This window comes from Taeniopygia guttata, chromosome 3 (genome assembly GCF_048771995.1).
Source record: "Taeniopygia guttata chromosome 3, bTaeGut7.mat, whole genome shotgun sequence".
Lineage (NCBI taxonomy): Eukaryota > Metazoa > Chordata > Aves > Passeriformes > Estrildidae > Taeniopygia > Taeniopygia guttata.
In genome coordinates this window covers 66,473,699-66,498,843 of record NC_133027.1, presented here as the reverse complement: position 1 = coordinate 66,498,843, position 25,145 = coordinate 66,473,699, and the positions used below count along the sequence as shown (strand labels likewise).

The 25,145-nt window shown below is 37.3% G+C and overlaps 1 protein-coding gene across 6 annotated transcripts in view; it reads left to right on the top strand.

The window, feature by feature from the left end:
- The window catches only part of EPM2A (EPM2A glucan phosphatase, laforin), a 35,269-nt gene extending 10,599 nt beyond the window's left edge, over positions 1–24,670 (top strand). For all 6 annotated transcript variants that reach the window (XM_030268150.4, XM_030268155.4, XM_030268151.4 and 3 more), the window contains exons 2-4: positions 1,433–1,607; positions 21,170–21,411; positions 22,823–24,670. In XM_030268150.4, coding sequence (XP_030124010.1) covers positions 1,433–1,607; positions 21,170–21,411; positions 22,823–23,103 — 698 coding nt within the window. In that variant the 3' untranslated portion in view covers positions 23,104–24,670. The remainder of the gene's footprint in view (positions 1–1,432; positions 1,608–21,169; positions 21,412–22,822) is intronic.
- The last annotated feature ends 475 nt before the right edge of the window (positions 24,671–25,145 follow it).

Sequence of the window (25,145 nt, the reverse complement as noted above, 5' to 3'; positions counted from 1 at the left end):
CATGTCATCTGGAAATAAGGAGATGGTTTGAGCTTTTCTCTTAAATGTTATTCTTGCTCTCTAATCATTGCATTAATACATCTCCCAAAATGCTCTTGCTCTGGCAAATTTCCCTAACTGTAGTGATTGAAAACTGGTCATGCATTTACGTGCAGTGGGAAATTGAAGATATTCCTTTGGGCATAATTTTTCTCAGAAATATTTTAACATCATTAATAATGTATAAGTGTAACAGGCTTAAGCAAGCCATAGACTAGGTCACTTCTGATCTGCACGATAATTATTCCTACATGGCAATTAGTATTACAATAAATTATGGGGGGAGGATGTATTTGTGCTGTATTTTTGGAGGCTGGATAACCTTTTGATTGATGATACGACCCATTTCAATTCAAGTTGCTTACTCTGGCATGGTATTAAAAACAGGTTTTCTGACTAAAGCTCACACTACTGCTGTAAGAGAAGAAGAAGGGGTAATAAATATTAGTGGAAAACTGTAAGAAAAAGAATCTTACTTTAAACTAGGCTGCTTAAGGTAGTTGTGGTCATTCACCATTGCAATTGTGACTGTCTCTCTGTGGGTCACTTTGGGGCAGCTTCTACTGTGTATGAACAGACTTTCAAAGTGAGATGTGCATTTGAAGACAACAAAGTGAGGGTTTATTGGTCCACAAACATAAAAGACACATAGAATTTTATTAACTCCTTGGCTAGATATCCGAATATGTCTGGTCTGCAACAGGAATCTGATGGGTCTTTGCTGGCCAGGCAGCTGTGAATGAGATGGAAGAGGGCTACCCTTCTTTCCCCCTTTAAACAAGTCTGCCTTGTTTCTACATTGCTGTCTGGCACCTTCTCTGGGCTTTGATGCTTTTACACATTGATGTTTTTCCTCTTGAATCCTTAAGCTGGTAGTTCTTTTGTGGTTTTACCTATCTGAGCATGCATGGTTGTCCTCTGAACTTTCTCTGAGGTCTTTCCCATATCTTGGCAACTTCCTCAGAAGTCAGCCTGAACCAAGGTCAGGCTGCCATGGCATGTCTGAGACACAGCAAGATTAATACCCTAAGAAGAGGTCACTGAGCAAGAATCTGAGGTCACATACTATGAGACAGAAAATGAGGAATTTAGATTAAATTAACTATTCCTTACATTGTAAGTGATTTAGGAATTTTTAATATTATGGAGGTTTTAAAATAGCCAATACATTAAAATATATTTTAAAAATAATCTAAAAAATTTTATTTTAATGCTGAACATTTGCTTTGTGGCAGTGCTTCTGTTGCCACTATTTCAGTTGTTAATAATGCAGTTTGAAGAAGCAGGAAGAACCACTCCTAGTCTTGAATGCTCAGTTCAAATCTCCCTGCAGTTGTTTTTTTTTAAGATTATCCAGATACACAGCTTGAAACTGTCCTTTCTTCTATTCTAGGCAATGGGCCCCATCATGATCGAAGTTGTGTTTACGACCAGAGCAACATAGTAGATGGAGTTTACTGCCTCCCAATAGCACACTGGATTGAAGTCTCTGGGCATACTGATGAGATGAAACACACAACCGATTTCTATTTCAATATCGCAGGACATCAAGCTATCCATTACTCCAGGTAAAAGAAATGTGCAGAGCTTGGCTGGCATCAAATGTTACAAACAGAAAATCTGAACGGGTGTATTTGAAAACTGCATTTGAAGCAAGGAATGTTTGTATGCATGTAACAGTAAACTTTAACAAAGATTCAGCACCTCTTTGCAACTGAATGTCAGTTTAGCAGATCCTAAGTTCAAGGATACCTGTACCCTGTACAGGTCTGTTATGTTGCAGCACATCTGAAAAAGTTTTGTGGCAATTTTTGGGTAGTCATTTTCAAATGCTTGTCTATATACCCATGTAAAATTGCTTGTATGTTATGTGCTTGGTTTGGGATGATTTTACTGAAGAACATGTCCTGGGAAACAAAAATTATATAATCCAGCACCAGAACCTACTTGTGATATGTTGTTGCTCTTGTGTGGCAGCCACTGCAATTAGTGACAGCTGCTTTTAACGGCTTCCACTTCTGGGCATGTATTTAACAAAATACTAAATCTTAGACAGGCCTTAAAATGTTTGTATTCCATAGTGTTCACTTGAGTCCACTGTCCCACTGGTGAACATCCTGGCTTGAATAAGGAGACAGTAAAGGTCAAGGAGAGCACCCACCCTTTAGGGCTGCAGATGAAGCACAGGCTGTATTTAGAGCAACAGGCTGAGCACTGGAGGTTAACAAAGTATCACTGAGGAATTTGGGACCCTGTGTAGCTTTTTTCCCCCATCTCCCGTCCATTGATCCCAGCAGGAAGTTCGTGGATTGATAATAGTTGTGTGAATGCTGGCCGTTCTGATATGCCACATGCATTACAGAACTGTTAGTTATCCCAAAGGGATATGTATTTTTTTAAGAAATCAAACCACCTTGTACTTTCATTAGGCCCTAGCATTGTTTTGTGTGAATTTCTCCAGACCACTTTATCAGCTACACCAACCTCACCATTGTGTCTCCTCTTTGTCTCCACCCTCTCACAGGGTAGGAAGGAGAATTGTCTTTTCCTCATTAGACTTGCATTGTGAGAGGCAAAGCTTTCTTCCCCTTGGTATCTTTTGGAATAACAGGGATTCATAAACACTGTCAGGCACATGTAGGTATTTGTGGGACCTTTTCCCTCAGACCCCCTCAAGTTATATAGTATGCCTGATAGACTATAGTGTTATGTGGATCTTAAGCATTTGTTTCCAATATCCTATCAGAGTAAAGATCTTGTTTATTCCAAAGCACAGGCTTGTCAATCCCAAATAATCTTTGCTTGGCAGAGACATTTTTTGAGAAAGAAGAACAGCTGTCAGAAAGTGAATATCTAAGTACCAAAGGCTAACTTATCTTCCTTTCCAGAAGCAGCAGTGATCCATTTAATGACACCTTATCTGCATGACTGTGTGTTTCAAAGACTAGGTAAAAAGCTGCAGATTCTGCTAGAGGATATTTGCAGAAAATTTCCTGGGCTGTGTAGTCTTTTGCAGATGAGGGTCTTTTCCTTCATTCCCTTCTCACACACACATAGCTTCATTGAAAGGCAGCCTTATATGTACATCTTAGTAACTCTTATCTCGTTTCTTTGAGCTATATTAAGTAAGTGTACGCTGTAACAGTCCTGTCACATAATTATTTCTAATACTTTGAAGATAAGCAGCTTTAAATGTTTTTTAATTACTAACAGTTGGGGTCAGATTCACCATTCTGCAGGTTATAATAAAGCAGCCAAAAAATACTTGCTATTTTAGATTTTTTTGTTGTTGTTTGCCGAGCAGCTGAAGTGAGCTGATGAAAATGCCTTTAATTTGCAATGGATTTATTGATTCAGAGGAGTACTATGAAGATTAATCTAATTTTTTTTTTTAATACCCCATATACCCCCCCATACTCCCCAAAGCAAAACCAAAACTCAAACAGAAGCAAAAAGCTAGTCCTTCTGCCTGTACAGTTAAATCTCATAGTATGATCACATCATGGTTTTCCAGCTAACATTACCTTTTTCCATGCTGTACTAAAGGTAGTAGTGCTTCAGGGAGCATTATGACCACAAATTCTGAGTCCTGTCACCACTTGTAGGATCTTTACAGTGGTGGAGGTTGGAAAGAAGTGATTTATTAATGAAAACTTTTGATGTGAGCTCATCCTCTATGTTACTCCACTTAATAGGGCTGCCATGTGTGAATTAGTGAGAAAGGTTTTCCTTTGTCAAAGCGGGTTCCCACATGAGCCCTGGAACTGATTTCATTTATCCTCTGTTGAATCACAATTAGAAACAATTGCTGTGAGCTTTGTTGTCATCTTGCTTCTTCATAAAACATGAGCTTCTGCTTTATCTGGGCTGCAGCAGGATGAGAAGAGCCTGCCTCTGGCTGGGACCAAAACCAATTTTGCGCTGTGCTGAGGCTGATGACAGTGCTCTGAGGAATCAGATTTTTCTTATTTGATGTAGATGTATCACTCATCATTTAGTGAACTTACATTTAAACTTACGTTTAGAGAACTCATTTTGTTTGTCATTCCGGTAGGAGAGTATATAATGTGGTTTTTAAACACAGCAGGATTTGAACTAATTTCTTGTAAATGTGAAGTGGAGCTTTCCCATAGCTAAGAGTCATGACTGATACTTTCATTACATTAATATTCACTTTGTTTGGATATGTAATGACACCTTTAACCAAAATCTGATTCAGGAAAAATAATCCAAAACAAAACAATCAGTTTGTCTTTTTTGCTAGATCTTACTGCAATAAGATGGCTTCCAATTGCAGGAAAGTTCACTTAGGATGAGATAATTTTCTGAAGTAAATTGGAGTTATTGTAATCTTTTCTGAGAGAAGATGACTTCAGAAAATTTGTGAATCTGGGCCATATTATCTCTGTTTCAGTTCCATCCGTGAAAAGCAGAAGTTCCTAATTTGTAGATGTAGTATACCTTATTATATATATAAAAACATCTGCATTTCTCAGAAGAATGGAATTGCATAAGAGCAAGAGAGGGAATGATGCCTGAAATTACAAAATAATTTAATAATATATTGAAGGCAATGATACTTTATTGCAGAATTAGGTGTTATGGAAATTAATATCTCTTACAGGGAAAGACATCTAGTTAGTTTCCTATTTCCAGACTGATTTTAGGTGTGTGCTATTTGTGAGTCATATTTCTTAAATCTGACAAAGAAAAAATAATTTTTACATGACTTTCATGTAAAATGCAGATAAACTGAAATGTGTAAGTGAATTCCTTAGACAACAACCTCTCTAACTGTGGTATTGTATGGCTGTTAAACATTTTGGAGGAAAATATACGATTAGGAATCCACAATCAGGGGAGTCACTACATGAGTGTAGCCATGGGTCCTGACAACAATTTTTTGAGGTACAGGTTTCTTTAGTACCTTTTTCGCATTTTATATATATATATGCCATTAAGTACTAATATCTCATGTTCTTGTTTATGGAGTGATTTGGAAGCTGACAAATGTGTTGCTATCATCAGCGGGGTTTTTCCTTAAGACAAAATTAAGGTAATGGTAAAAGAAAATTTACTCCCATGCTTGGAAATATTATTTTTGTTTCTCTGTGGCTGCAAATGAAACACAACTTATGATGTAGTATTTACAAATTCTTTGTGGCTTGTTGGTGAGACAGGTTCCTACAACACTGCCAATAATATAGGTTATAACCTAAGTTAGGTGTTGAGTGGGAATGATCAGGAGAGTCACACAAGATGTGTGTTCCTGCTTTGTAGTAAATGGTAATGTAGATAGGTGAGTGAATGAAGAATGATCCAGGGCAAAATGGAGATGCTTTTTTTTAGCTTGTGGAGGTACTAGAGCAGTATTTTGCTCATGGAGCACAGAATTTCTTTCTATGGGAAAAATGAGCATTTACTTGATTGATATGCATCTTTAATTAGGTGGTAAACAAGAACTTTGTTGAGTATATTTGGTTCAGTATGAAATTAGAATTACCTTTGTAAAAGATACAAGAGAGAGCACTTTTTTTTAGTCTTTAATTTCTCTTTTTACTGGTTGTAACTCATTCACAAAATAAAATGCCTTTCTATTTTAAATATGATTTTTATCTATTTTTTTATTACTGAATTGTAAAAAGGGCTTTAAAGAGTAAGCTGTCACAAAAATCCCCTAGAGTGCAGTGACATGTGCTACCGTAATAGAAAGCTGCACTGATGTTTTATGCCTACATTATGAATTAGGAGAAGAGGTGATGATGTCTATAGAGATTACCATAATTAACATTAAAAGCTGAGAGCTAACTTTCCCCTGTGCCCAAAGCATGCTTGTGATAGTAGAGAAAAGAATAAGAAATAATGAGCTCTGGAACAAAATTCATTGTTTGTGTTCTAGTAAAATAGTCCTGATCAAAAGGACTTAACATCAATAAGAGTTAATCCTTTGATTTCAGTACTTAGGTCTCTAACTGTGAAGTTATCTGGTCATTTTTTACATTAAGTAATGAAAATATTCTAAGGCACATACTTTGATCTGTTTATCCCATAAACTAGGATATCTGGCTACTCCTTTGAATTGTTTCATTGTATTGAGCTATAGTCCGAAACTAATATAAATTGGAACCATAAAAGGGAATCGCCTTTTATAGAACAGTTCAAAGGTTAATTCTATTTTTTGTCCTTTGTGTGTCTTCATTTTTTTCTACGTCACCCCCAGCTGGAGCTGGGAAATGCTTTTACTGCCCTCTGTTATGAAGAAAATGGGTTTCAAATGAGTGTAAGAAATGACATTTAAGCAATTTTTTATTTAAGTTCTTGAAAGTGAAGAGGGGGTGTGAGGCAACAGGAGCAAGAGTGCGAAGACAAATTATAAGGCTAGAATTCTATTTGGTTTTAGTTTTCGTTTTTGGTTTTAGTTTTGGTTTTAGTATTTGTTTTCATGTATTTAATTTGGGTGATCTCTGTATTGGGTAACAAATGTATTTTTCTTCCACATTTGTTGTCCATCCAAACAAAAAGCTTCTCCTTTTGTGAACTCCCCACACTGTTCCCTACATAATAATGGCTAAAACCAGGAAAAATTATTCTATTTTTCCAAGTATTGTGATCTTGCTTAGGCAGGATGGCACTTAGCTGGCATAGCCCAAGCCAGGCTATTGTTGAGTTAGCTACAAATTTTAGTCTTGTGAACTGTGAACAGAAATAAAGTTAGGATGTGCCAGCAGTGCAGTCACATGCCATGAAGTTGAATACTGTGGATGAACTAGATGGCAGGAACTCTCTTTCCAGTTATTTTGATTTTTTTGAGTATTAGCAAATGGCTGCTGGCAGCACAGCCCTGGTGCTCTTGCTGTTACCTACTGCCTGAGCACCCAAAAGGAACTTGACATGGAAACCCTGGGTGTCACACATTTCTAATTGCATTTCTTGTGAGTGCCATGGTAGAAAGAGAAATCTACATTGAGAAAAGGTGATTATGCCAGTAGAAAAAAAAAGTCACACGGCTTCTAGATTAAAGATTTTTACATGACTCTCATCAGCATTTGAAGTCCCAGTATTACTTCTACCTACAGTGACTGGTCTGTTAAACCTGATGAATTAACTAGCAGGCTGCCAAGTTTGTTACTGCCTTCAGAGGCTGAGGGATACAAATTTTTGGCTAGGCTTTGGGATGAAGTTGAAGTAATATCTGATAAACAGTACACTACCTATGTGAATAAGCTAAAGGAAATCCTAGCATGGTGTCTGGTAAGTCTTGTGAGTGTTTCATGGAGGTTTTTTCCTGTAGTCTTCTTTACCATCCTGCCATTCATATGTGGTTTTGGCAATGGTTGTTTGAGAATTTTTTGTTTAGAAAGATCATTGGAATGAGTATTTCATTAGTAAAATGGCAGCAAGCAGAGTCTGGCTGTTGATTAGAGGATGAGACCTTTAATCAGTTGGCCGGTAATGGGTAATATTTACTTAAACCACTGTTGCTCTTTAAAATGGATCTTTTCATAGGTGTGCGTCTGCACAAAATTATTTCCTTAGTTCTTAACAAAAACTTACAATTCTGTGTCCTTCTGGGAGAAAAAAACAGAAGGAAGATTGGGAACCCTCTGTGGAAAAACCTGGAGGAGTAAACGTAGTTCTGTTTTTCTCTGTGGGATATAACAGAAAAATGTTGCTAGTCCGGTAAGTATGAATTTTATGTGGGGTATCACTGTTAGGGAGCAGAAACTATTGTTGCTTCTAATTTCTCTGTGTGTTTTACTGCGTCTCCCTGCCGCTTGTCCATATTTCTGCTGGAGGTTTTCAGTCCTTTTTCCTGCCTCTTTACTCTTTAACATTCAGGCTGTCAGCAAGGGAGTAAAGTTCTGTCTCCATTGGAAAGCAATTTGCTGGTGTTGCCGGCTGTGAATGAAATTGAGTGAGATTGTGAAATCCTGAGCAATTTAGCTCACAGCTGGGATGACAAGGAAGGGGCAGCGTCACTCTCTCACTGAAGATGATGTTCCAGTCGTCTTGCAGATATTTATTTCCTCCTAGCTTTTACATGCATTTATTAGGTGCCGGGTGATTGCTGGCATTTCTTAATGCAGTTTATCCAAACATAGCAGAACTCTTTCTGAAAAGCAGAGATTGTACACACATCCTAATTGCTATTTAACTTGCCAGGAGGGAGTAAATTCAGATTTCTGGTTGTTGTTGGGAAAACTTCACTAACACAATTCCATAAGTTACACCTGGTGAACCTGTTGAACCAGGGGTGTGTGTTTGCAGAGTAAACCCACTCTGCCTCCCCTTCCTGTGATTGTTTTGCAGGCACAGCTCCTAGGGCAGATTGGCCCAGCCAGCCTCTTACAGAAAAAAGTCTCAGAGCAAGAGAGTTTTTACTCCCCAAATGTGAAAAGTGATACCATCAGATGTTTTATTACCACCAGCTGGTTTGGTGCTTACTTACTTGCCCAGTGTATATATATTTCTGAAAGAGGTGATCTGAAAGTCAAAAAAATCTGAAATAAACAACTGCATAGTTATTTTAAATGAAATGGGAAAAACATTAAAGATACCTCATTCAAAACACTAGCAAACCATAGCTATTAAGTTATGATTCTATCTCCATCTTGAATAATTTTTGTAAATGCTGAGAGATAGAAATGCAAGTTTCATGCTTTTCATGTTTAAATGCTCTAGATATTTACAAGATCATTTAAAAAATTAACCTCCATATGAAAATATGGAGAGTCCTACTTAAAGGATAAAACATATTTTATTAGAAAGGAAACTGGAATATAGCTCTAGTTCTTTTGAAGCGTGTCTCACAAACATAAGTATTTTATTTCTCAAGACTAAATAGAGATTATCCAATTGTTGCTGTATTTTCCCATATATAATTTTCTCTCTGTAAGGAAAAAAAAAAGAACAACAGAGAAATGAACTGTATTTGTCTTCCCAGGGAACATATTAAGAGGCTGAACTGAAAATTTGTTCCCTCCTTTAATGCTCGTACTTTGGGAAATTTAATTTCAGGGAGTCAGGTACATAATCCCTGCTGTTGTTCAGAAGTTTAATGTGTGTCCTCCCATGAACTGTGATAAAAATTGAGTCAAGTGTCATGGACATTGCCAAGCTTTAAGAAATGTGTATTTCTTCTTTATTGGTTCAGTAGACAGCATGGTTTATAAGTCTAAATGAAATGTCTTTTTTCTTTGATGTGAAAAACCTAGTAATAGAATATAAGATTTTAAGCATCAAGAAGAGGATAAAGGCAAAATATGCATTTCAGTTTTAATACAGACACAAGAAAATGTGAAATATATTTAAAAAATTACTATTTGAATAGGTGGTTGCTTACTTTCTCCCTTTCTCCCCTTTCCTTCCCTCCTCTTCCTTCCCACCCATCAGCAACAAGCTCTCTATGACTATCATTCAATTCAGGGGCTGGATGCTGGGCACTAGTACAAGGGGATGGATGTTGATGTACTTCTAGAGACTTTTCTTCTTTAATTATTATTTTTTAGTTTAACTAACTTCTCCATGACTGCCTTTTGAAAGTACTTCAGAACAGTTCTATCCAGTGCCATCATTTTCCCAAGGTGATGATCTGATAAGGAGGATATGCAGCTTCCCTAACAAGATAATTTCTCTAATGTTCCTTCTTTCTGTGGTCCAGCTGCCAGCTTGAAGGGTTGGCAGTGTGCAGACCAGTCCTAAAGAATGTTAAATACTGCTTTCACTGCAGAAGACTGAATTTCTCAGCTTCCTTGTAGTAATGAGTTGCTTCAATCTGGTGAGATAAAAGGAGGAAAAAGCTTCTCAAATATATTTGGTAATAAGATTATCCAGTGTGTTTAACAAATGTACAAAGTCAAGCTTCAGCTGATAATGTAAACACATTTAAACAAATTTTAGTAGCAGTAAGTCACTTTGAAATATTTGTTCAAATGCTTGAAATTTCAATTTCCAATCAGGTTCAATGATACTACTAGGAAAAGAAAGAAATCTGAATGAAAAAAAAAGAGACATTTAAAAAAAATAGAGAACCCCATGTAATTCATGTCAGTCTTTGCACTCCAATAAAAACTGCAGCATTCATTGTTCATAAATTTAACTCTAATGATTTTTTCCCATTTTGTCATCCAAGACTTCTTCAAGACTTTCCACTATACTTTATAGTTTTGTGTTAAAACGGTACACATAGGTTCTTCTGGGGCCTCTTAGTACCTCCATTACCATCCCAGCTTCAACCTTTGACGTTGGCTACTCATCCACCAGGGTTATTAATCTTACGTTTAGAATCCAGAAATCAGGTACATTATCAAAAATGAAGTTTTCTGACAATCTTTTGTGGTAGCACTATACACATGTTCCTTTTTTTGACTTTACTGTGAGAACACCTTATTTTAGATGTTTATGTAACTGATGTGGTGAGGTTAATCCCATTTTTCTCCATATTTCTAAGATGTTTCCCCTAGCCTGTGCTGTTCTGTCAGCATGTATCTGTCTTTAAAATTCAAATAAATGAACTAATGTGTGTTTATAAATTCTGGATAAATTAGAATGAACATGGATACAGAGCTCTTCAAGACTGTTTTCAGATGGTACTACAGGGGATGAATGTACATTTTTCTCTGACTGTTGGAGGTCTGAGAGATTCCATTATTTTGTACATGTGAATATGGTGCCATGTGGATCACAAGGCCAGCTAGCAATATTCTGTGCTTTGCAATTATGCAGTTTTCATTAATATGTACTTGTTTCTGAAGCATTGGAATGTATTTCCATTGGATCTGAAATGCTACATTTTGAAAACTGGATTAATCTTTTATTGTTTTCCCAGTCTAGATTCCTAACCAGCTGCTAATAAGTAAGCTCTGAAAGAAGACTAAATACATTTTCACTAATGATTCATGAATCTTCTCAGGCACTAACCTAAAGTTCATTTGTAGCAGTTTGAGTAGATTTTGTTGAGGTGATTTAACATATAGGTGCCAGCAGTGGCATCATCCCCATTTCTAAGCATTAATGTTAGAAATTCTCATTTCTAATGCCAAGAGATTCATGTTTTTTTGCAGTTTGGCTGAGTTTAGCAGCCTGTTGTTCTCGTGTTTCCGGGTGGTTGTTCTAATTCAAAACAAATGGGAATGTTGGCAATCTAATAGAGACATATGTAGGAAGTAACCATTGGCAATCATGGTTGCATGAGACAAGATTCTTTAATTGGAGCATTTAGGCATCAATGCTCACAAGCCAATGGAGGAGTCCTTTCCAAGTTGTTCAGTACAAGCCTTGGAACCTGATTCTCTTCTCAGGCTGTATTTTTGTAATTGGCACCCTGTCTCCTTTCAGAGAATGTTTATAAAATCAAAGTGCAAGAACAGTCATTCCTTATAAAGGCAAATCTTGCTTTCTGCTACATATGGTGTGCTCCTTAGGTGTGGCAGCAGCTCTCCTGCTACACAGAGAGGCACACGACTTTCCCAGGCGTTTTCCTGAGGAAGGCTGTGAGAAGATCAGAAAAAAGAATGATAAACAATTCCTATCTTCACTTGCTGCACCTGTTGTTGTAAACATGTGGAATGTGTTATGGAGATTTGTTTACCAAAGGGTGATTTCTTAATTGGCCAATGGGGATGGTGTTTTAATTGAAGGACCAATTAGGTAAATTGTATCAGACTGGTTTCTTAATAAGTATAGTGTAATAAAGTGATTGATCAGCCTGCTGGAATTATGGAGTCAATGCTAATTATTACCTGGCCGGGGATGCCCTGCTAGGACACTTAGGCATCCATTGGAACCTTGTGAGGATGTTTGAAAATAAATCATGGCCAAGTCCTGTAAGGCTAGGTCTGGACGATCTGTCCTCCAAGGCATTGGTGTGCTTGTGAATAATTTCTTTCTTATCTTCACAGTAGAAACTAATAGAAAAATGTGACATAAAATATTTCACTTTGAATACAGGGAGAATAACATTTAATCTTCCACATTTCAGTTTTGGTTATGTGGATAAAGTCTTATGTGACCACATTACTTTAGATCATATCTAGACTAGAGACAAAATAGATTATAAAAATGTATAAGAGGTAAAATAATTTGCTTTAAGCTGTTTAATGGAATGAAGTGAAGAAGAAAGGAGAAGATTTTATGTTGTGGGTCGTTTCACTGTATAGATTTGAATGTACTGCGAGGTTGATAACAGCAATTCCTCTGAACTTACTGGAGTATGTGAGTTTAGTTTATAGACAAAATTAGATAAATTTAATCTATTATTGTGTCTGCAGAACAAATATGCAACGAAAGAGAGTGGTTTCCACAGGATATGTAACTTTTATGCCTCTGGAGTTGAAGCAAATTAAATTGGCTTGAAAGAAACTCTGTGCTACCATAGTTTGACTGCTTCTGGTGCTTGGGATAGACAGCATAGTTTAATGAAGACTAAGAAAGAGGATCTATTGCTATTTGTAAAAGACATTAAGGAATTACTACAAAGGGGGAAGAAGAATTATTGAAATTGAACCTTCTTTAAGATCAAATGGATACTAATTGCTTCTGAATGAATTTAGAGTGTAAATTAGAACAAGGTTTCTGTCATCAAAGGAATGATGTCTGAATTCTGGTGTGACCTTTCAAATAGGGCAGGAAGGACAAAGAGCCTAAATTATTTCAAGATGGAACTTGATAAATGAATATAGGTAGTGATTCCAGAAATGGAAATTAAAGTTTATGATTATAGTATCATAGATCATAGGCTCAAAGAGACCTCAGAAAGTATCCAGTCCATTTCCATGCCCCAACTTAATCTCAATTACATTTAAATCATTTCAGGTTTATCCAGCCTGATCTAAAATATGATCTCATCTTAGTGATGAGACTCTGTAGGCCTCTTAGTCTCCCATTAAATTACCTCACTATTCCAACCATTAAAAAGCTTTACTAATCCAAATTTAAGTCTTCTTAGTGCAATTCAAGTTAATTTCTTGTTCTCCCCACAGAAGACTTGAAGAACAAATTAGTATCCTGCCCCTCTATAGCCCTTTAATATATGCTTGGAAGCTATTTTTTTCCCAGAATCAGAGTGGTTGACTTTGGAATATCTTACTATATTCATTCTGATATTAGTCCTTGGATCTTTCAGTCTTTTTTCTGAAAACTTGTCTTTTAGAACTCTGTTTGTTCTAGCACTCTCTGCTGAGCTCTCCAGGTGTTTCTCTTCCTTCATTTTTCTTGATGATGGTCTACCAGTACTGAATGCAACAGAAGGATTATTTTGTGACTTTCAAGCACAATAATACTTATCCAAGTATTATTGCCATTTTTGCAGTGTGGGATGTGGTTTACTTCCCAGTTGTCTGCATGTTTTCATCAAGTTCCCTGCTGTGGCAGGATATAGGATGTTAGGAATGTTCTTGATCTCTGCATCTGTCCTTATGAGTTGTTTTTTGTAAGTTTCTTTTAATAAAGCTCTTATGCTTCTTGTAAGGGAATGTTTGGGGATTGCTGTGGAAGGGGAAAATGGGCCATAAAGAGAAAATTTTCTGGATCTGTAGACTAAAGTCATACGTGACTAATTCTTCTCATGTGGATCTTTTTATCCTGGTGAATTCAAAGCCGGGACAATCCTGAAGCACACACAGAATGCGCTGCGAGGTTGTGAAAGAGAAGACAGCAAAACACTGGAACCACTTTGTAGCTGAGTGTCTGGGTAATACTGTATTTCAGTTACAGGTTTGATATTATTCTTACCTGCTTTACTTTTATCACGTTGTCAGCTTGAGGTCAAATTATGGCTTATTATTATATTAATGGCTTATTTGCTTGGCATATCAGTAAATGAGGTAGTTTTATGCCACAGATTTGTGAACATGGAATAAATAAGATACTACTAAGCATAACACTCAGAATTCAAGGGCTTGAGAAACTCTGCATATTCTAAGCTGAAAAAGTGTTGCTCTAAAGTGATAAAAGCAGGTGTTTCTTTCTACATTCCAAGTCTGCTCCCATGTGAGAAGCTAGATAAGTAGTTCCAATTACATCTAAGAAGAAAATTTGCCAGACCTTAATTGCTTTTCATCAGAGTTCCAAATAAAGAGGAGTAAAAAAATCCACCTTGGAGCTACATTGTAGCCTGTTTAATTCTCCTCATTTAAAGCCCTGAGGTAGAAATCTTAACTTCACAATAAACTGTACTCTTTCAGTGGTAAAGCATAGCAAATTTATAAGCAATGACTTGTGCTCCTTCTACATTTGACATTTAGGTAAGAGCAGTTTTTTGTTCAAGAATATAAGTAGTTTCTACAAGGTCTGCAGTTGTGTCATTTCAGTAGGATATACTTTTATCATTAATCAGTGCTTTTCTCTGGTGGCTTCTGCTAAGGTTATGGCCGTTTATTCCATCTTTTCTTGATGAGAGTGATCTTATTAAGCCTGTTTATTCTATCTTGGAGTTAGACCATAGCATCATCAAACCTTTCTGTCCTGGTCTGGCCACTACTTGACTCTATGCTGGGAAATCAAGTGCATCTGACTTGTTCCCAGTCAATGCTGCTTAAGTCAGACCTCTCACCATGATGGGTCCATCAATTTGTCTTCTGCAAGGAGACTTTATCAGTAAATCAACAGGAGAAGGGATTAAGACCACAGTCCTCCACCCTTGTGCCCTATGCAATATGCAATGAAATGTCAGTGTCGCAACCCCCCAGTCCTACATTATTATTTCATTGGGCTGAGAGATCTTTCTGTCCTTTGTTTAAACAGACTATAGTAAAACCAAAATTCCTGTACAAGACCAAACAAGAGACTGTTCTGTTTTGATATCTGTCCATTCTGTCTGTATTTTGGAGGAGGAGACAAGACTAAAAAAATTATTTTTAAAATGTTGCTATTTTTCTCAGCACTTGGTAGTTGCTTTATAGGTGAAGCTATATGGAATTTGATATTTGTTATGTTTTTTATTTTGATAAAGCCAGTTGGTTTGCCCTTCTCATATATATCATCTTTAAACAGTTGTTAAATTCCCTCTTAAGAATGTTAAATCCTTAGTCTGCTCTCATTTGAAAGTATTCTCACAAGAAATATCTGGAATCTACTGTATTTTGAATATTCTCATTTTTCTGTATCTTTCTTGATACAATAAAATATTAGTCAAAAGTTTGAAATTTGAGTGCATAGAATAGGATCAGTGATTTTTAGATCATACTATAAATTCTCTGTTACTTGCAGTTCACTTCTTGGTACAGGTTCATATTTCCACCTTGATCTCTTTATAAAGCAATGCTTTCACCAAGTGTCCCAACAAGCAGGTATTGTTTCCCTTTCTATTTGATTATAGTTAGTTTAAAGCACAGTGATGTGCATGTGAGATTATTTATTCCAGGACATATTGCTGAGATGCATTCATCAACTGTGAATCTCATCTGCTCCTTTGCTACATATTCATTTAGTTTAATTTGACACCATTGGCAATTGAAACTAATAATGGTTTGGGCAAACTTTAGTCTCTCCTTGTTGAGTAGGTTCATCTGTTTGGAAAGATCTTAACTTAAAAAAGGAATCCCACGTTGAATATAGGTCAGCAATGACATGCTGTAGAAGAACTGCCAGGGAACTTTAAAGAGGGTTAAAGCCTTTGAAGCACAAGAAGTAAGTAATCTTTGGTTCTTCTCAGAAATGTACTCTTTTTAGTACTGGGCATAACATATTCAAAATGAGAGAGAGTCCAAAGGCAAACAAGAGTGATCAGATGCTTTCAATACATGACAAGCATGTGTGTGTGCGTGTGTACGTGTGAAGAATGGAAAGCTGTGTTGGAGTGTGTTAGTAACGCAGAGATAAATAAAAGGGTTTTATGGAGTGGAAGGAAATAATCTTTTCTTTGTGTCCATTATGGAGACAAGAAAGTGTGTCTATGACCTGTGACTGCACTATTCATATTGGAAAAATAATTTTTTTTCTGAGGTGAGGATAGTAATCAGCATGTTTTCTACGTATCAAAGAATATTTGAACATGCTCAGATCTTCACTGGAGAACAGAATTTGGTAATCTGAAAATTCTTCTCTGACTGTGAATGCATTTCAGGGCATTAAACAGCTATCTAAGTAATGTTTCCAGATTGCTCTGACAAAAGTTACAGGAACCTCATCTGATTTCTAGGAAGTGCTCACTGTCACAGGTTCAGAGAAGAGAACAAGGAAGGCCTGGAAGAGAGATGTCTAATTTGGTACTTCAGGGAAGGCACACACAGACCTATGAATAAGCTTCTATATGTTAGAAGGATGCCACAGGCAAAAGAAGGAGCATATGCAGGATGATAGTTCTGGGTCATCATAATCCAGCGGTATTGCCGTTTAAAGTGATGTGCCTTGTCACAAGGCAGAGAATATAGAAAAGATGAAAGAGCATATCAGCTATAGCTGAGGATTTCCTATATTCTCATTTTGAATATGCCCAAAGCAATACTTCTGGAAATCTCTTTTTTGTGTCATATGAGGCAGGGAACAGACATCTGGTCTTTGAACTAGTTTAAATTTGGCTGAAAGTTGAAAATTTCTGTGAAGCTTTTGGTTCAGACAGATCATAATTTTAGATTAAAAATCCACCTTATAAAAAAATTCTGAATGAGTTCCTACTCCAATGCCATCAGGAGAGGAAATAGGAATGCAGTGTAATTGGAAACAGTCTCTAGCAGTTCAAGTGCTGCAAAAATCGTCTGTAACTGAGTTGTACTTCAGGCCTATATTCCCTTTGGGCTGCTTGCTTGTAGTGGTACCAGGGAAATAGCACTACACTGGTGCAAAAAACTACTCTGTATCCCTAGAAGCAGCACAAAATTCTGGGGGTAAATTGACTGAATTATATACATTGCTCTTCTGGGAATGCAGAGTAAGTTTTACTGCAAGTTCCATGTGCTGTGGTTGCATGCTATACCTTTAGGAAATAAGAGTCTTGAGGGAGGACAGAGTCAATTTAATCATTATTTTGTTTGTTGTCTCAGCTAAACGGCTCTGTTTTGTTATATGTGTGTTTTAGTACTAATCTCACAGTCATCAGATGCTTAATGGGATCTAAGGAAGTCTGGTGTAGAAAAGTGGAGTGCAAGCTTAAACACAGGCTACCCCTTCATCAGGTACTGAGGGATGATTCAATCCATCACTTTTCATTTAAAATAATAGACGGGACCTTGTTCAAAAATATCACTGGTATAAACAAATGGCATCGTTGATGGATCATTGTTGCTAATAACCAATGACAAATACCCTGCTTAGTTTGGCAAAGTCCTCTCTTTTAATCAAAGCTGGCAATATCAGGATAAAAGGACACCTGTCAGTAGCTGATAGATATTCTTATGAAATGTGTTCCTAAAGTGCCAAATCCTATCTTTTTCTATAAGAACTGTAACTCTTTGAGTGTTGATTAATTTTCAGGTAGATTCTAAGATGCCTTCTTCTAGCACACTGATGATTGGTCAGATCTGGAAGCAGTACCTGAGTCATCCCAGCTTGCAAGTCAGCATTTTACGGAAATTTCAATTTAGGATCTGTTTGTCTCAAAGCATTATTAGCAAAGGTAAAACTGGAGCTGCTGAAGAAGCAGAGTATACATTGGTGTCATGGAGAAAGAGCTGACTGCCTGATGCAGGAGTCTTCCCCTAGGTCAGGTCACCTTCCCTGGAAATCAAATCCCTACAATTACAGTTGCTGGGCTGCTTTTGTACTGTACTAAGATTGAGAGGTATGGTGTGTCATGCTTTGTGAACCAGCCTGAGAATTAGAATGCACCATTAAAAAATAAGTTTCACAGTGCTAATTTTTCATTGCCTCAGACTCATTTTCTCCATAGGGATAGGAAGACCATTTGCATACGCATTGATTAAATGGAATGCATTTGCTATTTTAGATGTATTCACTCTGAATTGTTATATATAATATAACAATGTTATATATAATTCACTTTGAATTGCCATTTTAATACAGACTCTGCAGGGTCCTGGGGGAAAGCCAACAATCACAAAGTATATCTAGATCATTAAAAATAATTTAAGAGTGCTGGAAAAGAAATGTACAAGTGTTTGCAGGGTGGTCCATATTTACTCTGTGGTAATGATAAATAATTGTTGGTTTTCTCAGTTTATAGGTCAAAAAGCAGGTTTTAAATATGTCAGCCATCAGTCTGGGCTCTGTAAAAATAAACTGAATGACATTTGCCTAACATTTAGTCCTTGTTACCACAACTTCAAGCTTCTCACATTAATTAATCCGTTGGACCCCTAAAAGTCCCCTTAAGGTAGGTAAATCTTGTATCCATACTACTGGTGGAGGGCTAAAGTGTAGGGCAGGCTGCAAGTAGCTGACAGAAAGTACCTATAAAAAAAGGGCTCGTAGACAATCTTCAATTCTTAATCTCAGAAGATCATTAAATCTCCTTGATGTTTAAATCACTCTAGGTGATTTCTTCATTGATCAACTGTCTCTGACTGAATTGACCATGTCTTCTGAAGCCAAACACGGTTTATTATCTTTGATATTTTGGGAACATCAAAGGGGTTTGGCTGAAAAGATTAAAGGTCAGTTGATCACTAATAATTTCCTAATATTTTTTATGTGCTTAGGGATCACATAATCTGCTGCTGGAATACACCCATGTGAGCTGGAAAACAGTGGCTGTCAGAGAGCTCAGATCATTATAACTTGACAGTTTAGAGGGGAACGTAAAAGAACTTTCTTTCCCATGCCAAGTAGTCTTGAGGCTAAAATCTAGCTACCTACTGAGCTTCAATGGCAACATAAAGAAGGGCCACATTGAAAAGGAAAACTAAAGGTTATATCATTAAGGAAAGAGATGTAAATATGTAATTATCATATTCTTGCTTGGTTCAATATGCATGTTTTCCTGATCCTCAGCATAATGAAGGCCTCAGTAGGGCTATCAAAAAAATCTATATATAGAATATAGCTGCTAAACTCTCCCTTAGTCTCTGTACTCACACATACACTAACCCTTTTATTCCTTCCTTCTGATGTCAGAAAAAGGTAATGTTTGGACTATATAAAGCCAAATAGAAATATTGGTACTATGCAGTAGGATTATCCTAGAACTTTTACCTAAATTGGCTGATGGGAAAGCTCTGCAGTACTGTTTTCTGCATGGTAAAAAGGCAGTAAAGCCTTGGCCAGCAAAACTAAGAATTACAGTTATTTCTAGGTGGGTAGATAAGCGGCTTATAGACCAAGGTCAAGGCTACATCTTGATCCTCTCAAAGGCTAAACTTTAGGACTTGATCATAAAATTAATTCACCAGAATTGCCTGTCCTAAATACATCTCTTAGGTCATTCTCTGAATGCCTCCACTAGTTTGGTTAATTGTCGAGTGAATAAAGTAATAAAAATTTGGTAAACTCTTCAGATTGTTCAGTAAATGCAGTTAGTGTTGTGCAATGCTGTTAGGCTGCAAGAACAAAATAAACAAATAGTCTGTATCCCAGGGGTCTTGCAGATAGCACAGCTATGATGTTCACCCATTAAAAAATCATTGGGGGAAAAATTATAAAGCATTGGTTTGTCAGTAAGCAAGAGTACTACTCAGAATTTTATTTATCCCAGGAATGCTTTATTCACTTTTAATTTAATCAAATCCTAGAAAACACACATTTTTTCCTCCCATCAAGGTAATTTAATGCATTAAATGTTTCACAAAGTATCAAGTGCATTACATATGTATGAGTCTCCAGGAAAGCCTTTGAAGGAAGGGTACTAATGTTCTTGTTCTTGAAATAATATCCTCATATTGTCACAAGTTATTAGTGATATTGCCATTTCTCTGTCCCAGGAATGGGGTTTTGTGGCCATTGCTCATCTCCAGCCATTTGTCAGCATCTGTTAGGGCACTGTAGCTTACATTTAGCACCTTGAAATGCTCTAATCATCGTGGCAGGTTCCTGTGGCAGAATCCTGACAGTGGGCACTCGCTCAGATTAGGATGGGGGCTGCAGTGGGGCTGGCACGTGGGAAGGGGGGCAGTGAAGCAGTTTTTTCAGTGGACGTTTGCCCATCCCTCTGATCGGTGGAAATGCTTGGCCTGGTTATGTTGGATTTTGGGCAATTCCTGAACATGTATGTGAAACAAAAATGAATTCAAATTTTTTAAGTGATCTCACTGTTAGAACATGGTTGAAATGGTTATTTGTTATGTAATAGAAATGTTTAAATTGGTCTCAGTTACCATATACCATTATTTTAATTGCATGTGCATATTAAAACTCCTTATTTGAAAACCGGTTTCTAAATATTCAGTTTATAATGTCAACATCTGTTGAAGTATACAATAGTTTTATGATAATTAGCAATGGGAAAACCATAGAAGTCTTGAAGTTTGATTCAGATAAACAACCATATTTCTGGTACTTTCCCATCTTACATAAAGCTCTTGTTTTCCTGAAAAATTTCTGGTCCTTCAGGCCTTGAGGGAAGCTATACATGTGTTGTGATTCTGTATTTGATTCCCACTAGACTCCAAGAGATGAGAGAAAAATTAGAAGAAAATTACTCATTAACTTTTAAATTTCATCACAGAAGGGCTGTTCAAAATGCTTTTTTCCCTACTTCCCTCATTAGAGTAGTAGCTAAAGAGTTGGAAGACTTCTTTATGTTTGACTTATTACTAAAGTAATACAGATTTGGATCATGTGAATTCTTTAGTTTTTTTGTTGGCTTTTTGGAGATATTTTTGTTTCTTTTTTTTTTGTTGTTGTTTTGGGGTTTTTTCTGTGTGTTTGTGCAAATTGCATGAATCTTCAGAGTTTTCTTAAATCAACCCCTGATGTTAGTAAGCTTCTACTTCAAGCTTAGTGATGTATGATGCACTGAAGACCTGTGCTATAACTATGCTCTGAAATTTTTTCTCAGTACATCTGTCTCTTTGGGGTAGCCTAGGAGCTTGATCCCCAGCATCAGATATCACCTGTAACAAACTCAACTGTAACAAAATAAGTTGTAATGAAACAAGAAGTTTCTTACTGCCTGACATGAAAAGCATGTGCTTAGCAGTGTTTGTGTGATGATGTCAAGCAGGTTTGGAAGCGGAGCACTGCTGAACTTGGCAGTTTCCTTAAGATACTGTAATCAATCCCAATGTTTTCTCAATGCTAGGATTCTGCCAAACATCTGGCTGGGAAGTTGCCCTCGGCAGCTGGAGCATGTGACCATCAAGCTGAAGCATGAGCTGGGTGTTACAGCTGTGATGAACTTCCAGACTGAATCTGACATTGTTCAAAATTCCTGGGGCTGCAACCGCTACCCAGAACCCATGAGCCCTGAAATCCTCATGAAGCTGTATAAAGAAGAAGGTCTTGCCTATGTCTGGCTGCCAACTGCAGACATGAGCACTGAAGGTAATGCTCATGTCACTCTTGCAGTAAATTAATAGCAACAAACACTTTGAGTTACTAATCTGTCACTTTCGTGACAGTTGTGGGGGGAGGAGTTCTGTGCACATTTTGCATGAAAATATAGCTGGAACACAAGTTATAGTTTCTTTGCATGCTGTCTTTAACAAATTATTCATATTATCTTGTAGTTAGAGAGATCATCTGAAGTACTTTGTGTCTGGCAGTATTATTTGTATTTGAGTTTAAAGCCATCTGACATTAATAACTGCTTGACTATTTTTACTTTCAGCCCGAGTTCAGCCTATATTATGAAAACATGCTGTGTAGGTGGAAGACTGCAAGTTTGCAGAGCAGGGCAGCTTGCCACATTTGCTGATTGAAAATGGAGAGACGGTGCTGTGTTGTCTGCTGTTCCCTTCCCAACAAACACTTTTTCTTTAACTGTAGTATCCCAGTCTGATGAAACTCCATAGTGACATTTATATAATAGTTTGCAATTAATTGAAAATACTCATAGCACCTGAGCTGTAGCATCAATTACTAGTACTTTTAAGTCCTTGGTTGGACTGCTCAGTTCAAAGTCTTGTTTCCAGCCAGAAGGTTAGAAAGTGAATGTGTTTTCAAGTGAGCAGCCTGCCAGCAGAAGCGAGCGCTTTCAACACAGTGAAATACCACTACCCCAAACAGGTCACTGTCATATCAGCAACAGGACATGAGGGAATCCAGGAGACCTTAAAACAGGAATTTGAATGGGCTTAATGTCAGTGTTCATGTGTGCCATGAGGAAAAGTTGGACTGTACTGTTTGTAGCTCTGTTTCCCAGGACAGCCAGAAGTGTCAGAAAATATGGTATGTTCATTCCTTTGGGAGTGAGAAAGGCTATTCTGTGTTGTTTGACTGTATGCTTAGAACACAGTGAAATCATATCAGTTTTAAGTTGTACAGTAAAATGTTCTGCTCTCCCTCCCTCACTTACTGAATTGGTGGCCTTCATTAAAATGTTTTGGAAATCAGTAATATGTAGGTACCTTCACAAACCTCTGATATTAAAAAGCAAATTTCATTTTTGGCTTGCTAACATTAATGCCATGTAAGTTGTGCTGTTCTCTATAATGTGCTGCCTTGTCTCAGTTCCTTTGAAAATGAATATGCCACACACATGTGATGTGATCATAATTTAGAGAAGACTTGGGGCATTTTACTTAGAAATGTCTTAGAAACTACTTCTCTATTTAGCAGCAGTGATCTGGTTCTATATTGCAAGGAAAAAAATTAAACAAGTTAGCCTAGAAAGTCATTTGAGAAAAGAAAGAAAAAAGTGGAATATATCAGGTCTGCCATTATATTTCACAGTTCATCAGCCATGAACTGACTTTGTCCAGTGCAAATGAATGTGCCTTGTTTTTAACCTTAGGAAGAATCCAGATGTTGCCACAAGCTGTCTGCCTCCTGCACGGGCTGCTGCAGAATGGACACACTGTCTATGTTCATTGCAATGCTGGTGTTGGCAGGTCTACAGCAGCTGTCAGTGGCTGGCTGAGATACGTGATGGGATGGAGCCTGAGGAAAGTGCAGTACTTCTTGGCTTCCCGGAGACCAGCTGTCTATATAGATGAGGAAGCTCTGAATCGTGCTGAAGAAGATTTCTACCAGAAATTTGGGCATCTTCGTTCCTCATACCAAATAGAAGAGTAGAAAAGCAGAAGAAGAAAAGGAAGGCAAAGAGGAATCCTTACATTTGAACCCCAAGGATTTAGAAATTTCTGCGACTCAGGCACCCACCTCACCTCTTCAGATTATAAGCTTCTTGTAAAAGTGATGAGAATTTTGTTTAAAAAGTGCCCTAGAGTTTTAAATTTGCTTTCTTTGAAGTGACATGGTTCACATTTTCAAGCCTTTTGGTGCAATTATGAGACCCAGAAACTGCAAAGTGAAAGGAGATTTTCTTTTAACTATTTGCCTATAGGAATGGAAGTTTTAGGGCTGACACTAAACTAAAGATGTGAGGTGGAATAGAGTTGGCAATAAAAACTGACAAGAAAGAAATACAAAGATTGACTGGATTAAGATTCAGGTTAGGATGGAGCAGACCATCATCAAAGCTGCTCAGTTATTTTAAGCAGGTATTAGATTGTTGCAGTGTTTTGTAGTAATTCTGTAGACAAGTGGTATTGATGAGAAAGACCAGAAGGAAATTGATTCTTCAATTCAGTGTTTAAAAACAAAAAGCTAATGTCTAATGCAGTGAACTAAGATTTGCTCTTTGTCCATCTAGTTAATGTTATGTATTACGAGCTCCAGCTGTATTCTTTTATGACATTGGGGTTATGCTGGGCTGTGACATGAAGAGAGGACACAGCTCCAGCTGTGGCAGCCTTGCTTTGTTGTGGGGCAGGACCACTGTTTGTTACATTATCCTAGGCTGTGAGTTCTCTGATTTGAAGCTGCGTTTTGCTCCTCTGGTCCATGCAGTGCTGTACAAGAGTTCCCTTAGGTGCCAAGTCAGTCTGAGCAGTAACCACTGGGCTAAGACAGGACCTGTAGGAATTGTGTGGTGCATGACTGGCACCACAGCCTCTGGGCTGTTGGTCTAGATTAGTATCTTCAATACAGCAAAAGCCTCTCCTTGTGCAAGCAGTGGGTGTGTGTTAGGTTTAACTGATTGAAGATAATGCTGGGCTATCTCTGGGCTGAATGAAGTCAATACATTCCTCTATAGGAACAAAGTGCAACTCTGCAGAGGATGGTTTCTCAGGAGCTTAGCCCCAGTGTTAGCTTTGTGGGGATGATCCCATATGTTTTCTATTGCTGCTTGGTCCCTTAGCTAAACTAAGCACCAACAGCTTTCAGTCCCACTCAGATGAAACCAATTTGATGTAGATTGAATTCAAGAGAGAAGAGAGAATTAAAGAAGAATAGACCTTAAGAAACATAATTTCTATAGGTTTATTCTTCAGTGAAATCTCATTTTTCCCAGCCAACTTGTTTCTCTAAAGATGTAGTCAGTGACAGAGTAGTTTATATAATAAATATTGATTTTCTGAATATTTAATGGAGAAACTATTGGATATGAACTGTTTATGGAGAATGTCCAGTGAATATGTTTTATTTATCCTATACTTCAATCATCTTGAAAAGAGAAATATTTATTTAAGTCATTCTATGTGTTGTTTTGACTGTGTCTTCATTTGAGATTTTTTGAAATAACACTGCCTCTTTAGAAAATGGATGAGAAAATAAAGACAAAATGACTATTCCAGCAGCCCATTTTGTCATGTCTCTTTGTGTCCCAATTTCACAAACAGCAAAAAGGGTCATAACCAATATTTCTGTATAGAAGTGGAACCACCTCTGGTACCTTCAAAGACAAAAACAGATGTTTCTTCTCCTAACCCAGAGCAGAGAGAAGAGGGAGTGTGTGAGTGCTTCTGTCTATGCAAATGTGCAGAGCTACAGCTGCCTGCTCAGGAGTTACCTCATTTTGACTGAGTTTAAAGTAAAATTGGTGAGTTTTTGCTACCATATTCTCCTTAAAATCAAGCACCAAGAGAAGGAGAATGGTGTGAGAAGCAGAGTACAACTTGCTTGTGTTTTACATTTCTGCTGAGATTTATTTGAAACCGCAATCTTAAAATGTGTTTCCAAGCATCCCTCACAGAAGCCCTTTCCTCAAGATGCAACTTGTAATAAATGCTGGGGCAAATACTTGTGGAATTGATTCTTGTTCTTGTACATAT